A 15,711-nucleotide genomic window follows, 5' to 3' on the forward strand; every position below is an offset into this window, starting at 1 on the left:
GGTGTGACTTGTTTGTGCAAGAAGTATCACCTAAAAAATCAAATGGAATTTTTTATGTTGCCATTCCACAGACTTCAATGGTGTATAGATATGGATATCAGGTAGAGGTGTACCGGTTTTCAGGCTGGTGCTGGTAAGAGAACTCAAGGATGAAACCATTAATTACGTCGGTCAGCCTAGGGTAGCATTTTTTGATTCGGTACGGTACACACTTTCATTTAATTTAGTGATAGAGAAACAATTGCCATCACATTACTGTCATTAGAAGACACAGTGACTTGTTAGTGCTTCTAATAAGGATTCTGCTCATAGCCCTGGTGTACATCCCATTCACACATAGTTGCAGAAGCAACAACCAAAATGGTGGCTTTGCAGACCTCAATTCTTTGATTGGGAAAACAGGTGATAATCTAGCATTAGTTTCCTTCTCCATGCTGGAGAAGCAGCTGTTAAGAGTATGGTGTGTGTGTGTGTGTGTGTGTGTGTGTGTGTGTGTGTGTGTGTGTGTGTGTGTGTGTGTGTGTGCGTGCTTGCACGGGTGCATGCTTGCAAGCAGGTCCAGACAACTGATTGCCAACACTGCCTGAAATTTTTAATGAAAATTAGTGATAACTCAATTAACTAAATATACTAAAATTATATTACTACATTGCAAGGTCATATCTGAGATGTCTCATAACGTCTGAGCATTGCTTCTCAATTATATCCACATACTTTCTACCTTTCGCTGACTTTAACAATATCCTCCAAGAGTCAACAACTAATGTTGAGTTTCGATTTGTTTGCAAAGACTGACGGGGTTGGGGTTGACTATGTAAAGCGGCACCGTGTGTATTGCTTTGAATCCAATGGAGTACTTCAGGCTTCATTTCCATGTCATAATGATGAAATAGTTCAGTCATTTGCACAACAGGATGTAAGGCAATGTCTTCAAATCGAACTCTGAAGTATTTGCCCAGAATCCACGGCAGTCTGCTCTCACCAACAGACAGTGTGTATGAAATCTGTTTGCAGAGTCGATTTGCACTAAACTCTACCATCGCTTCATTGCCAACGTTTTGTTCATTGGGATGGTATGACTGATATTCCCGTCTTAGCCGCCCGATCTTCATTCTAGAGTGTATTGTACCACGCGGATCCCGAACAAGATGCAAAATATGAAACTCAGCCGGTGTGTGACTCATACCTTGATGTCTAATGATTGCATGTTCGTGGACTGACTCAACACGAGAAATGTTGGCTAGTCGAATGACCTTCAGCACAACAGCTTGCTTGGATAGGCAAGTCTGTTGCATGGCTGTCGGACTGAACGAGCAATTGGTATTCATTTCGGGTTGCTTGACCTGCAGATGAGTGTCATGGCAGAATGTTGCAGATGAGAGTGCTGTAGAATAGTATCTTGTCCACTGCCTTCTTCCACTTGAGAGTTCTGCAAGAAATGTAAGAGCCGAAGGCGAGTCAAAGTGGCATGTCGAAAAGCTTTGCAACAATCCTATTTTTCTAATCAAAAAAGCACTGTTAGTCAAGAGAACAAAACAGCAAGCGATCTAGCCAAGATAAGACAGTACACATCCATAGACTATTGTATAGCATCACCAGGACATGTTTGTCTCACACAAAGATAATTTAGAGTGTCAAAATGGTAGGCACAAATACAAGGCCAAATCTCACCACATGACCATGTCCCAAAATCATTTTTATGGTCTAGTGATGTTTCACTAATGACTCATAATGTAGCTTCAACGTTAACAGTACACTATCTTAGAGGTCGTTTAAATTATTGACAGTTACACGAGTGCATGCTAGGTAAGGAGGTAACAACCCCTATATGCTTATAAAATGTTGATCGGTTGCAAAATGAGTGAAGACTGTTCGCTGTCTAATTTCTCTGTTTCATGACTGGAAAGCATCAAGCAATGTTCATATGCTGCTTATCCGTGCATATGGGACTTGCTAATGTAGTGGCTCATACAGCGTATTAGTACGAATTTGTTCTAGAACACTTTAGCATTTCACAAAAAGCCCAGTTGCCTCTACCTCAACTTTCTCGATGTTTTTCTCTTCATCCTAGTTCCACGTCTGCAGGGGTGTACTTATGGGGGGTTCGGGGGATGCAAATGAACCAACCCACTCCAGGTGGAGGTCCGCTTGTACAGTACCTCTGCATGTACACAACCGAGCAGACTCCAGAGGGGCTTATGCCTGAAGGCACAAACTTGTAGTCTAGATATTAAGTGTGACACGTGTATAATATAAATTATAATTTATAGACACTCTATGGTTTGTTATTAGAGCTGTCTTGTTGTATTAAACAACAATTACATTACTCATATACCCAACCACCTAGATTTGTCCTGTTCATCACTGTCAAAGCTTGAATCTTCGAAGTCATCTTGCAATGGAATGTCTGGCAGCAGCAATTTTCGAAGTTTTCGTTTGGCAATGTAATCCAGGAAGCACATGCCCCCACTGCCCATCCTGGATCCGCCTCTGCTGAGTCTGCATGCACTATTTGCACAAGTCGTATACAGAAGCTGTAGCTGCTGAAGTGCTAGTCTGGGTCCCACATTCGAGACGCAGATTTAGATTCCATGTAATGTAAAGTGTATATGCATATAGCTACAAATGTCTTCCCATAGACCTGGTAACTAATAAATAAATCCACTAGAATAATGCATGTTAAGCTGACTGAGAGGTCCACTAGAGAACTAAAACAACCAACCCACAAAATGCCCCAGGTACGCCCCAGCATCAGTGACAAGGAACTTGGTTATAATGGTAGGAATGAAAATGACAGGCCGCCCTTGATAGTGAGTATCCAGGGCATTATATCGGTTTCGTACAACTGCAAATGGCATCTTTCAGTGAGACTGACCAACACGTCAGTAGTATAAATGACATATTTCATTGAGTTCTATGCAATATGTGCTCGTTAAAGCGTTACCTTCCACATAAAAAGTTACATTACTACGGTCCAGTTAAATATTGTCATGTCATTTCAATGCATGGTTTGTACATCAACAACATCACATTCACTTTGGGAAGAAAGAGAGTAGGGGTATTGAACAAGCAAGCACTTTGTATGCTTGTGAAAATGTCAACAATGTTGTATTATCAACTGTATCAAAAGCAACAAATACAATTGCTTCAATTTTAGAAGTGTTGGGACAAAGCTACTCTTAGCGGCATGCTTAAAATTAATTAATAATTACTAATAAAATTAATAAAAAATTAACAATAATATATATATATATATATATATATATATATATCGAATTGGCTAGTCATTGATCACCATGTGAACAGAAACATGAAACCAGTTGGGTTCACCTGCCAGGTTCGTGGGTGCCCAGGTGGAGGTTAAGAACCCACTTGCCCATCATGGAGGGGCATAACAACACATCAATTATTAATTAACTAGTACACAAGCTGACTCATACTTGAGCTCAAAGTTTGGTTTGAATGTTTCTTCCGGCGATTCGGAATGACGTCAGGGTATTGCCCACATTGCTTTGCACATTGAACTAAAGTATGCAATGCCATTTGTGCATGACTTTGAAATGACTCTAACTATAGGTATAAGGGAGAAAGGACATATCCTGGAAAAACCATTACAGCCTACACTATACTGCATAAGTCTTGTTCAACCATTGAACCATGTACACGTACAGACACCTAAACGCAGACACAGACCAAGGGACGGACGACACACACACACACACACACACACACACACACACACACACACACACACACACACACACACACACACACACACACACACACACACACACACACACACACACACACACACACACACACACACACACCTGTCGTCCGTAGCACTCCAACGCCTTCCAAGATCGTCAACTTCTGGCCAAAATGGCTCAAAGACGTGCAAAACCTTCTCGTTGGCATCAAACAATTTACCAAGAAACGTAGACCCAGACCTCATATTGGTAATCAATAATATAAGCTTCCTGTTACTTTTCAATTTCCCCGAAGCAATCCCAAGGCTGCCTATCCTCCTCAACAGAGTCTGACCGTTTGTTGACTCAAGAACGGATTCCTTCCGATATTGAACGACTGTCCTGTCGTTGACTTTATATTCTCTAGCGTTTATTTTCGTCGTAAGGAGGAAGTGGACTACAAGAATAACGAACGAAGTGAGACATACAAAAAGCAAGACTTTCAGTCGCCCTTTTGACATGATTAGAGTAGGCGGAGTGGAGATTGCGCAGAGACGCTGTTGCCGACATTTTCGCCTCATGTCGAGCTCGCAAGGATGAGAACGACGACGTGTGTGTGTGCGTGTGTGTCTTCCTGTGGAGTGCCTTTGAATATGCATGTCGAAGTCTTACATTGACGGTTTTGAGATACCGAGGGTGAGAGCTTCGTTTCCGGTGCCGTCGTGGTCATCGCATGGTATATGGTCATCGCATGGTATATCTACGTGTTTGTTCGCACTGTGAATGCCTTCAGCATGTGGCAACAGCTTCTCAGTTTCCGTGTGTATGATCTGCGGAAGATGATGGTTCTAGACGGGCCGGCTAAGCCGTTTGGTCTGTATAGTAGGTACTCTAGCTAGATCTAGAGACAAGAAGTATAGGCTAGTATAGCTATAGTACGTGTGAGCAAACTGGCCATGGGAGACCGACGAGTTGGACTGTTAATGCCTACTTGGAATGGATACCTTACTAGTCTGGCACTTGGAATGGATACCATAGTAGTCTGCATTGTGTTTGTGTCACGTGACTTGTAGCTGGCTGCATCGCTGTACATGTGTATGAACAAAGACAAGTTGGGAGGAAAATGGAGATTTATTGTCTTTGTGCTGTGTGTATACGTAGAGCTACACTACGCTAGAAACGTGAAATAGATGGACAGTCTATCTAGTACAGTGCTGGTCTTACAAGATGGCTAATCTAGAGACGACCAAGTCAAGTTGCAGTTCATTACATTGATTAGAGATGATGTATACATTATGGCCGGTTTGCACTGTGAAGGTGAAGTATTTGCATACGACTGTGTAGATCTAGACTGGATATTGTAGCTTTTGTATCATTTGACTGCAGGCATCTGAATCACAATTCTGTTGTACAGTGTACCCGAAATTTGTAGGCTCAAATCTCTGCGGGCCACGCCAGAATTTGTACGTACGTGTCTAAATGTGAGTTACTGCATGCAGATCACGTGATATTGGGCTTGGTAGGCGGTACCACCGATTGAGCAGTTGGGCGTTCCATACTAGATTGCCTCAGTTTATAGCTAGAACTCTATTCCACCAGAGCCGAGCGCGACTTGACTGCTCGAAACGTGTAGGTTTTGCTGATATCATGGACAAAGTGAAAAGCTTCAAGCTCAAGGCCTCGACGTGGCTGCAAGGCTATGGAGGTGGCCATCAGTCGACAACCAATCGTTCCTCCACAACAGCCGAAAACGCTCTGTCGGACGAAGATCTGGCATTGAGACGGCTCGACGAAACGCTCGAGAACCGCAAATACGTTCAACTTGTGTCGTACATTCATGACATCGCCGACGAAACATTGACGGAGATTCTGGAGTCGCTTCCTTACAGAAACTTAGTCAAGGGAATGCCGGAGACGATCGTGGCCGTCGACGCTTTGTTCTCGCGTATCGATCGTTTGAAGTCAGCTAGCAACAGTAAAGTCGAGTTTCCCAAGTCTGTGTGTGACGAGTTAGCCGTTCAGATGAGCGTGCTGCTCGAAATGGGAGAGAACGAGCCAGATATGTTTGCTCAAGAAATTCACGTTAGTCGTCAGACACTGACCGTCATTATCCGCCACTATCCCGAACTGAGAGCGAAGTTGGACACACGGTGTAAACAGATGACACTTTTGGTCGACTCTCTAGCTCAACATGTTAGAATTGGAGCTGAAGCGCATGCTCCGACCCTCAAGGAGGCAATCGTAGAAGAAGTCAATAAGACGCTGAAAGACTTGAAGACGTCGTCCGACAAATTAGAAAGTTTCAGCGTTGGTGATAAAATAAACAGGCCGGGAAGCAGTCGAAGTCTAGGAAGACGTAAAACAAACAAGTCTTCGTCGTCTTCTTCTTCTTCTTTGAGTGTCGAGTCAGGAGAGGAGGCTCCGCAAGACGACATGGCTGTCTCTCAGCGTCACATTCAGGACCGTCTGATTCGAAACCAGACGCTCATGTCGATGGTAAAGCCCGTCAATCGGCGAGGCAATCTCCCGGCCTTGATCGACATGTTGGACGAACGCCTGCGCAACGACAAGGACGTGCTGGCTATGATGAGTCAGATCAAGGCCGAAGTAGAGTACATGGGCGTGTCGATGGACGAGCCCGTCGGTCCCGTCATTCTGCGGCACGTGCACGCGTTTGGTCTGTTGCTGCGGCTGTGGGATGAGTGTCAGGCGGACATAGTGCGACAAGAGCAGATGGAGAGAGAAGATGCCGAGGCCGAGATGACCGTACTGGCGATGGGAGCTTCCGACGGCATATCGTCTACGAGCATGGCAACTATAGAAGAACATGCAAACGGAGAAATTTCTCAAAACGGTGACAACTTCCTTAGCAGCAGCCAGAAATCGGAAATTTTGTCGGTCGTGATCGGGCACCGTCATGTGTCTCGGACGTCGAGCGAAGCGAGCTCGGCTCATTTGTCTCAGGGACTTCGATCCGTTTTCTTTGACTTGGCGCAACAGGGGCAGCTGTCGTTGCCACCGTCTGTCGCTGGAAGCGTTCAGGCGTCTCCCTCGATGTCGCGTGGGGGTTCTAGAGCGTCTTCATTTCGACGGCGAGACGGTTCGGCGTCTGCCGATGAATTTGAAAGGCAGCGGCAAGAGCTCTTGTTTGCATACGAGAAGATAAATCAACTGAAGAAAAGAGAGAAGGAGCTGACCGACAGGTGAGTAGACACACATGACTGTCAATGAGGTTCGCATTAGGTTGGGATGTGGCATAGAGAGATCAAGTATGTATGCTTGCAATCGTGGAGACGAGAGTCTAAGAAAGTGATATAGTGATATATATATCATGTACATACCATGATGTTGTTCTGTGCAGCTGTTGTGTCTGAATTCATCGATAGGTAGCGATGAGTTGTAGATTCGAACTGGCTAGTGGTATAGTTACATATGGGCGTTGGAAGTTTTTTTAGGTTTGTGGAGGCCAAACATTACGAATCTTGTGCGAAATGCTTCTGTCTTATTGCATTTACGAGTACTGCAATGAGGCAGGAAATTATTGGGACAGCGGCCCTTTTGATCCCCACTGTTCCTACGTCTATGCAGTACAGTAAAAGGAACGACAAAGTCTCGTTAGTCAATTGCAAACTCTCCTTAGTCAGTAAGGATTGTTTGTGCAAACTTTGCGTAACACAAAATTTAATAGTTATCGTACAGACATGGAAGTAGCTGGACGTGCCAATGAACTGTTCAAACTTCTCGTCCTTTGCAGACCCCGAAATAAAATGCAGTTGATTGTCTTGTAGCAGCCAACAAGCTATTTTGATGTATCTAGATGGGGTGAGGACAGGTTATGCGGTAACCAACGAAATTGACGGGTAATCAGGCAGAGGCTTCCAGAAGGCGTTGATTTGTATACGATACTTGTACGTATATATGCACGTCTGCACACATAATGGATCGTATATACGGCTATGGACTTGATATTCTACTGTGTAGACAACGAATCGAATTTGACTGTAGTTAATGTTTGCTTAACCGTAGGCTTTCAGAGCAAGCTCAAAGGCAACTCGAGGCAAGCAGCAAATTTGAGGACGTTTCGTTAGGCCTGCGACCGACGCAGCTCATCAAACAATACGAAGAACTTTACTCTCAGCAACGCGTCGACGCTCTGGATGGCTTGGATGATATCGATATCGACCTATCAGAAGACGGAGTAGACGAAGCGAGCTGGAAATCGCACCTCCTCTTTACTGTCCTCAAGGTATAGCGTACATCACATAATGTTGTTGTGGCACTCGTTAATATCTACCGCTTCGACTTACTACCGGTATTAACAAATAACGATGTATACGACGATATGGGACAGTATAACGGTGGGCAACAACACATCGCTCTTAGACTGGTTGTTTGACAACGACCACTCGTTTTAATGCATGATCACCGTTTTTGCCAATCATAATTTTGTTGCTTTAGATGTCGTTTAGCTACGCTGCATCGGCAGTGCGTGAAGTGAAAGAGAGAGTGCGGTCGCTTCTTCACGCTCCGAGCCTCGACAGCAAAGCCCAAAACATCCGAACGGCGGCGGCCAAGCAATTGGACGCGGCCTGTCTCTCGTATCTCCGTCGCTCCGCCGTCGACTTCACTACCGGCGACATCTCGGAGAACGTGGCGAACGATTTATGGCTACACTACGCCGACAAACCCATTCTACAGTCGTGTTTTCAGCTCAGAGAATTTATCAGCGCCTGTTCGCAACTTGCTTGGGAGATGAAGATCCAGTCTCCGCCGATGTCCGTCTCCCATCACGCTCAATACTTCACCGTCGATTATCACTCTCGATTTTACTCGGCCAATACCAAGTCGGACGAAATTATTTCGTATTTATGGCCGACCTTGTTGGACTGCGAAGGTGGCTCACCGGTCAGTAAGGCTGTTGTAATGACGTAGACATGCAAGGGATTGCATGGTCTCTGTGTATGATCCTCGCATGCGATGGTTAATTAAGTGAAGGCATACTGTACAGTTAGTTGACGGTTGAAACGTATACGCATATTTGCTTTCAAGCGTATTGTGTGATACAAACGGATTCCAGACGCCTGAGGGCGACGTTGGGTGTGTAGTAATGAGAGTGCAAGATAAATTAAATTATCTTGATATTGTGCAGACTTGTTGCATTGAGGATTCTGCAAACAGTTTGTGACTGCATGTGTACTAGGCCGCAATATATGTGTATACGATATGGTCATTAGATATTTGAGCTGAATTGACTGGTATCGTTTCCTACCAAGATGTCTTTCTCAGTAAGAGTCGGTCACCTTGATATTGCTACAACGGCATTGAGTTAACTATTATTACTGGTAATTGGCAAACCTGTCTGATACTGTAGGAAGCGACTACTTTTGTACCAATTAATTTAAGATAAGCAAAGACATTTCGCGCGACCGTAATTAACTGTCAATTATAGAAATCTCTGGTTGACGGGCGATCTTATACGGTACCGTCTAGATATGCTGATTACATGCTGATGACGTATGTACCGAGCACGCTGGCAGCTGAAGTCTGACCAAAGCAACAGGTGGTTGCAATTGACATCGGTCTGTCCGAAATACTTGATACTGTACTTTGCGCGGTGTTGTGAACGTGTGGTTGCCTGTTTCGTCTCGCACATGTAGGACTCGGGCGTGCGGTATCGCGGCACCTCGTCGCACACGAAGCGTGGTGAAAGCGAGGCCCTTGGAGTCCCGTAGCGTCACGATACGGCAACTGATATTACTCGACCGTGCAACAAAAGTACACGACGCATATAGGTAGAGTCTAGAAGTATGTGTATCTTAGACTGTGATCGTATATGTACATCGCGACAAGTCCATCCTCTTACCACTGAGGTAAGAGGGCTTGCAGAGCACATGGAAGTGAGTGTGTAAAGCTTCAATTGCTGTATGTGCTTGACCAACTGTGCCTTTTACGTGTTCCGTTTGAATAACAATCATTAAAAAGTATAATATCGACAACAACAAAACAACATTGTAATAATGGTTACACTTATATAGCAACAATAGATATACCCACAAACAAACGAATAAATAAATAAATAAATAAATAAATTACTTAGTAATTTCTGGAGTAGTTACGACTATATGAAAACAATTTGTGTAATCTTATCACAAGACCGTAGCACTGCATGTCATCTTCTAACATTTTGATCGCTTAAACTAATAATTAATTTTGCTATAGGAATATCTTGAATATGCTGCTGCGCTCATAGACGACCTCGCATTAATTAAAAATCCATTTAATTAATACTAAAACCAAAATTTAACACAAGTTAGAAAATTATGCAAATGCGCCGTGGTTAAATATAGATTGATTTCATTTCCTAAATGCATGCCATTTTTGCGTCCAAAAATCACAGACATATTACTAGAATGAACAAACAGCTGATAGGCGTCATACCTAATTATTATATTGCCGATCGTTTAATGATAGACCGTTTAGTTAAGCAAACTGAGTGCTACAATTGTAGTCAGTATGCGGGTATGTTATTGGACTGTAGAGTGAATGAAAGGTTTGTGATGATACCGTACGAAAGGCTACAATATATATATATATATATATATATATATATATATATATATATATATTAATCGTATTTTCTAAAGTCATCTACAATCGTTGTACACTTACACTTTTTACTGCAAATGGCCGCTAAAAATTTATAAACTTTGCCAGCACATTCAAATCATGCAAGTACCGTAAGTAAGTCAAGCTCCCATCTAGAGTACACATCTAGCAGTTGAGTGTGTATGGCGTTTGCGATAGCATATGTGTTACTGTGTCTAGATATTTCGCTTTTGGTCTGATCGTCATTGCTTATAGTTGCATGAAACCATAACTAATCAGACTCAGCATAGCTACCGCTTGCTGCCAGTTTGCCGCTTGACAAGTCGAACAATATTATCTACGCTGAGATCTGCTTGCATCCCCATGTGACAGGCGATGCTGCGAATTTCGTTTGCGGATAACAAATAAATTACACCGCAAAGCAAGTCGAAAATGATTGTATCCGTCCGGCTTGCCTTCAAAACAACGTCTAAAACCCTGGACGCGTCCACCGTTGCCAATAACTGCTCCACCGTGCAACTACGAGTGCAAGATAATCTCAGCGCATGCGTCATCAAGTGATCTAACTCGGTGAGCCGCTCCGTCGCGTCAGCAAGTAAGGACGTTTTCTCCTTTATTTCCTCTTTCAAAGCAGCACAAACAACGCCCGGCAGTTCAGATTGAGGCAACAAGACTGACTGCAACTCTTGAAGATCATTTTCCAGAGTTCTGTGCTTACGCACATCCGCAGAGATAAGACAACAAACATCCGCCTCAAGCTTCGCAATTTCTTTCCTACTACGACAACAAGCCAAGCAACTCCGAATCTCTTGTAACGAATCTGTAGTTATTGAGAGTACTGAATTACAATCGTCCAATTCTCCATTATCTTCCTGATCGTTAGACTGCAATTCATCATATGTTGCTGCACTTTCTCTTGCATTTGATGACGACGACGACAACCTCACTTGTTTTGATAATTCTAAACTTTTACTCTCAGCAGGTTTGCTGTCGTCCTCGTCCGTCTTCTCGTCTTCCGTCTTTTCACTCACATCTTGTTTCTCATCATGATCTTCGCGTGACACATCAGCGTCGACGACGCCGCCTCCTGTGATGAGCAGCCTTTCTTCACACAACGGATTTGTCTGCGAATCGAACACGTTTTGAGACCGGAAATGGTAAAGAAAATTTCTCAACTGCCACACCGCGATCTCCGATATTCTCAACACATCTCCTAAGGCGAGACGTTCGTCGAACGACTTCAACAGTAAACATCGCATCCTTTCTACACTCTCAACGTATCTCTCTGACATACAACGAGACGGCATGTCATCAAAACTTCCCAAAAAGAAAGCAACATCGTCTGCATCGAGCATTTCTCCTGACGCACACGTCTGAGCAGCACTTGCAACAACACAAATATGATTGAAAATACAAACAAGTGAATAAGGTACTGTCGTCGAAAGTTTACTCAATAGTTGCTTTGAAAATGACTCCAAGTGACTCTCTACTTCGCCCATAAAATCCTTCTCTCGATTATCGATGTATGCTACTATTGCTCGTCTGGTTATATGCCACACTTGCTGGCAGCTACTTTCGGGCTCCATGATGTTCAACTTTAATGCAAGATATTCGATGCATTCCAAACCACAGTGAATGTCCTCCATCACTAATTCAAACAACTGGACGTCGACGGTTAGAATGGTAAGCCCTACTCGAACGAGGAAATTATAAGCCAAGTGCGCAACCCACAACGGTATGCTACCTAAAATGTTTAATACAAAGTATCAGTTTGGCAAAGGATATGACGCGTACGTGATAATAAACATATAACCGATTTCGTTAAACTGCTCGACGCCCGGGCATTCTGTCGAAGCCAGTTCTTCGTCTGCCAGCTGTTTGAATGTAGCAAGTTGGTCTCCATGTTGTCCAACATTCGACATGATCAAGTCATGCGTAGTTACTGTTTGACTTTCCTACATACAGTACCACAATATTAATTAATTGGCACATCCTAAACAATACTTTATCAAACATGAAGATTCCAGGATGCAGCCCAGTATTTGAGCCTAACACGTGCTGCAAAACGTCCTCAATTTCGGTATCAAGACAACGACTACTAGTAGTATACCAACCATTATATATGTTACGAAAATCGCCTACACGCAAAAAAAGTATATTTTCCCGAAGTCATCGGGCCAAGTCGACATCTTGCTATATAGGCCTCTAATCTTACTGTTTCGTTTCAGTAGACGTTCTAGACATCGTGTGCGTTTAAAGCAGTGGAGAAACACGTGTTATTGAAAATGGGCTGCAAATTGAAGTTCCAGAAGGCTAAATGACACGTCAACCAGCCCGATTGTGCAATGTCTCAAAACCAAAGAAAACGCATATTAACTGCCAACATGTATCGCGGTGTTTCACCTCTTTGTGCTTTGCTTTTTGCCTGTTAATTTCTAACATCGTATATAGATTTTGACCCATACAAATTTGCCTGCATGGCGCTTTCGATTAAGTTAAGATTAAGTTAAGACTTACACATCTACACATATTAATTGCCCTCCTACCCAATCAAGTTCTCGGTATCCAATCCGCTCCATCAGTTGACGTCCAAGGTGACTATCAAAATAGACAGCAGATATATTCCAATCACCTGCAACAAAAGGAAAAGATTATATCTCTAGTACTAATCACTCATGTGCACAATAGCCTTAGAGTTACGAGGGTTAATCGACGCTTTTGCGCTGTCGCTGTTTTTCATGTGTTCCACAACAGATTTGCGCACAAATTTCAAGAACAACCTCCACGGGTATGCACCAACAGACTCACGCAATGCAACCTAGATAGAGAAGGAGGAAAGTGACCTTATATAAGGTTTAATTAGGGAATTATGAGAAAGTGTAATAGCAATACCATCGCCTCTCTAACCGACGGTTGAGTTTCAGGTGGGTAAACGCTGGCTGAATAAATGTTTTCAGATGCACTTTCTTCTTCTGATGATTCATTTGTGGTATCAGTAGTAGATGATGTAGTGAGAGTATTGCTTTCAAGAGTAGTCAATGGCAGAGAGTCTGCTGAAACAATCATATCTGGTTCAAAATGATAGATAAAATTTCGTGTTTGCCATATAACAGCCTGTGCCACATTGCGCATCTCGACTGCAGTCAAAGAGCTATCGAGTGACTTCATGAGGAGAGCCTTTGAAACAGCAATGCTCGATGAAAATCGATCGGTAGGACAAACAAAACCAATAAAGTCTGAACAATCCAAGTAATTGCTGAGGTCCTCTCCAACAAGAAGCTTGTCATGACCAACAATTGAAGCTGTTCTGTGTAAATCAAACAATTTAGAAAGAATTTCCGCTATTACTGTCGGCACTTTAAGACGTATTTCTTGTAAGAGTTGCTTTGCATGCTCAACAAACATGTTCTCTAATTGGTCGTTTAGGGAATGACCAGCAAAACGCTCCTGTGCCGCTTGCTCCAATCTGTTCCAAGACAGACGGCATTCACTACCCTCCAACATCACTCCCATCTTTGCAGTAAGATGCTCAACACATTGGCCAGCAGCAAGTATATCTTCTTGCAAAACTGGCATCAAGTCGTCACGAGTTGTCAATAAAAAGTGCTCAAAACGCAAGTGATAGTTACAGGCAAGATGAGCCACCAGCAAAGGAACGCTGCCTACAATAACCTCACTTAGTATATATTCATTATTTTTTGCAATGCCAATTCTGACTAGAGAAACGCTTACTGATGTGCAGTAGATCGTCTACATTGGGACACGTTGTGCACGCCAACTCTTCGGTACTCAGTTCATCAAATACTACTAGACACGGTCTGCTTACTTCATGATCTGCTATAATCATTTCTTGACACAAGCCGTTCTCCTGTACATACGTACAACACATGCATGGAGCATAGAGGGAAACAAGATACTGCAGATATACCAAAGTGACTGCTTTGAAACCAAGAAAGTCGACCAGTTCACGAACTTTAGAGGTCGCATGGTCAACAGCTGTAAAGTTAAACTCTCCTGTGCAACAGAAAATACAAGTTAACCACAGAGGCACAAGGTACTCAACAATGAAGGTAGTGAACATAAACAGATATCAAAAGTATTTAAAATCACTCAATATAAACGACAGTGTGATGGGATACTTAATTAAATAACTGAACGGATATTACTAGTAATCTAGAACCGACTAAAGTGGAGCTTCTATGAAAGTGCAGTAAGTAAACGTATAGTGTTATAATAGAGAACGCCCCGGTTGCCAGACATCATCTCTACAGTTGGAAGTCGGCTAGAAGAAACCACACAGTCAAAGGCTTGATCGAATTTGCAGAATATGTCCAAAGCAAACAAAACTTCTGATGAACACGATTGATCCAAGCTAATCATTAGTCGTGGACGGCTACGTTGCTCGCAACTTGAAGGCGTCTCCACCATGTATTGAAGACCGACCACCATCTAACGCACATCAAAGTTCAACGGTTTCCTAAACTAATGCTCACAACAGTGTCAGTACAAGAATTATCCGGTTTGTACTGAGCATGTGGTGCAAATTAATTTAGTTAGTGGTCCACACTCGATCCTTCTATCGTTCAGCGTCCAATAACGCTAGTTAGCAAAACCCAACCATTTTTACTACTAAAACTGATGAAAGCTATGACACAAATATCAACACACACTCGAAAGGACTCTTTTCATCCTTGGCCTGGCCAATAGGTTGACGTAGTTGCCAAGATTGAAAGTGGTAATAGTTTGTGACATTCTACGTCTCGTTGGTACAAAATATCGTTTTCTTTCTCTAGACAACTTTGTTGCATGGACACTGTCCCGTAGCTACAAAAGGTGCATAGGCATGGAGCCAATTATCTTGCATCACATGCTCACATGGCTACAAACTAGATAGTCAGAAAGTAGTGGCTATTCAGAAATAAAGTAAATGGTGTGTTGGCTGTCGACCGTTGATGTCCACTCTATTAATATTTATGATAGGCGGTGCCCCATGACGGGGGGCGGAGGAGACGCTTCCAATTGAAGCTGCGAGCGACGTAGCGTCTGCTCTAATTCGGACTAAAGTTGGCAATCAGAAGTCTTATGTGCCTTGGGGCACATCCTGCTAGAAGGAAATCGACCCTTGACTGCGTAATGGTGTCCAGTTACGGGGGACGTGCTCCGGCAGTCCTGCGTGCTCTAACTCTGATCGAAGGTCCCAGTGGTGACGTCTCGATTGATGAGATAAGTTCCAACTGCAGCTCTAAGTACTTTCATAAAGAGTCTGTAGGGAGCCGGAGGAACTGCCTCTTTCACGTTGACCTACACATCACAACATGTTTACTAGTGACACTAACCAGCTAAGCGTGATTCGAATGAGCTAACAAGATATTCTTCTAGAGTTCGCTTCGTCTCGTGACGATCCATTAGCTTAATT

The 15,711-nt window shown here is 43.2% G+C and overlaps 3 protein-coding genes across 5 annotated transcripts; 1 reads left to right on the top strand and 2 right to left on the bottom strand.

The window, feature by feature from the left end:
- Positions 1-576: 576 nt before the first annotated feature.
- On the bottom strand, positions 577-4,270 carry LOC134194902 (carbohydrate sulfotransferase 1-like). Its single transcript, XM_062663919.1, has 2 exons — positions 3,831-4,270; positions 577-1,500 (listed from the first exon to the last, which is right to left on the bottom strand). The coding sequence occupies exons 1-2, from the start codon at positions 4,268-4,270 to the stop codon at positions 645-647; spliced, it is 1,296 nt and encodes a 431-aa protein (XP_062519903.1). The 3' UTR covers positions 577-644.
- Positions 4,271-4,290: 20 nt separating this feature from the next.
- LOC134191088 (uncharacterized) lies at positions 4,291-8,837 on the top strand. The gene is made up of 5 exons (XM_062659656.1): positions 4,291-5,006; positions 5,076-5,152; positions 5,213-6,892; positions 7,716-7,935; positions 8,148-8,837. The coding sequence occupies exons 1-5, from the start codon at positions 4,971-4,973 to the stop codon at positions 8,619-8,621; spliced, it is 2,487 nt and encodes an 828-aa protein (XP_062515640.1). The 5' UTR covers positions 4,291-4,970; the 3' UTR covers positions 8,622-8,837.
- Positions 8,838-10,312: 1,475 nt separating this feature from the next.
- LOC134193591 (uncharacterized) lies at positions 10,313-15,711 on the bottom strand. Of its 3 annotated transcripts, XM_062662432.1 has the most exons (9): positions 15,660-15,711; positions 15,479-15,596; positions 14,224-14,309; positions 14,028-14,163; positions 13,188-13,957; positions 12,996-13,113; positions 12,842-12,927; positions 12,109-12,250; positions 10,313-12,039 (listed from the first exon to the last, which is right to left on the bottom strand). In XM_062662432.1, the coding sequence occupies exons 1-9, from the start codon at positions 15,699-15,701 to the stop codon at positions 10,586-10,588; spliced, it is 2,952 nt and encodes a 983-aa protein (XP_062518416.1). In that variant the 5' UTR covers positions 15,702-15,711; the 3' UTR covers positions 10,313-10,585. The 3 variants fall into 3 exon arrangements, with proteins under 3 accessions (XP_062518416.1, XP_062518407.1, XP_062518424.1); XM_062662423.1 differs by having other exon boundaries at positions 14,028-14,309; XM_062662440.1 differs by lacking the exon at positions 15,479-15,596 and having other exon boundaries at positions 14,028-14,309; positions 15,632-15,709.

Source organism: Corticium candelabrum, chromosome 1 (assembly GCF_963422355.1).
Source record: "Corticium candelabrum chromosome 1, ooCorCand1.1, whole genome shotgun sequence".
Taxonomy (NCBI): domain Eukaryota; kingdom Metazoa; phylum Porifera; class Homoscleromorpha; order Homosclerophorida; family Plakinidae; genus Corticium; species Corticium candelabrum.

Coding starts and splice junctions, on each gene's coding strand:
- LOC134194902 (XM_062663919.1), bottom strand. CDS start 4,270: ATGAGGCGAAAATGTCGGCAACAGCGTCTCTGCGCAATCTCCACTCCG. Junction 1,501..3,830: donor TGGAGTGCTACGGACGACAG/GTGTGTGTGTGT, acceptor TTTTTTGATTAG/AAAAATAGGATTGTTGCAAA.
- LOC134191088 (XM_062659656.1), top strand. CDS start 4,971: ATGATGTATACATTATGGCCGGTTTGCACTGTGAAG. Junction 5,007..5,075: donor GGCCGGTTTGCACTGTGAAG/GTGAAGTATTTG, acceptor ATTTGACTGCAG/GCATCTGAATCACAATTCTG. Junction 7,936..8,147: donor TCCTCTTTACTGTCCTCAAG/GTATAGCGTACA, acceptor TTGTTGCTTTAG/ATGTCGTTTAGCTACGCTGC.
- LOC134193591 (XM_062662423.1), bottom strand. CDS start 15,701: ATGGATCGTCACGAGACGAAGCGAACTCTAGAAGAATATCTT. Junction 13,958..14,027: donor AGACGATCTACTGCACATCA/GTAAGCGTTTCT, acceptor AGGTTATTGTAG/GCAGCGTTCCTTTGCTGGTG. Junction 12,251..12,841: donor GATACCGAGAACTTGATTGG/GTAGGAGGGCAA, acceptor TACTGTATGTAG/GAAAGTCAAACAGTAACTAC.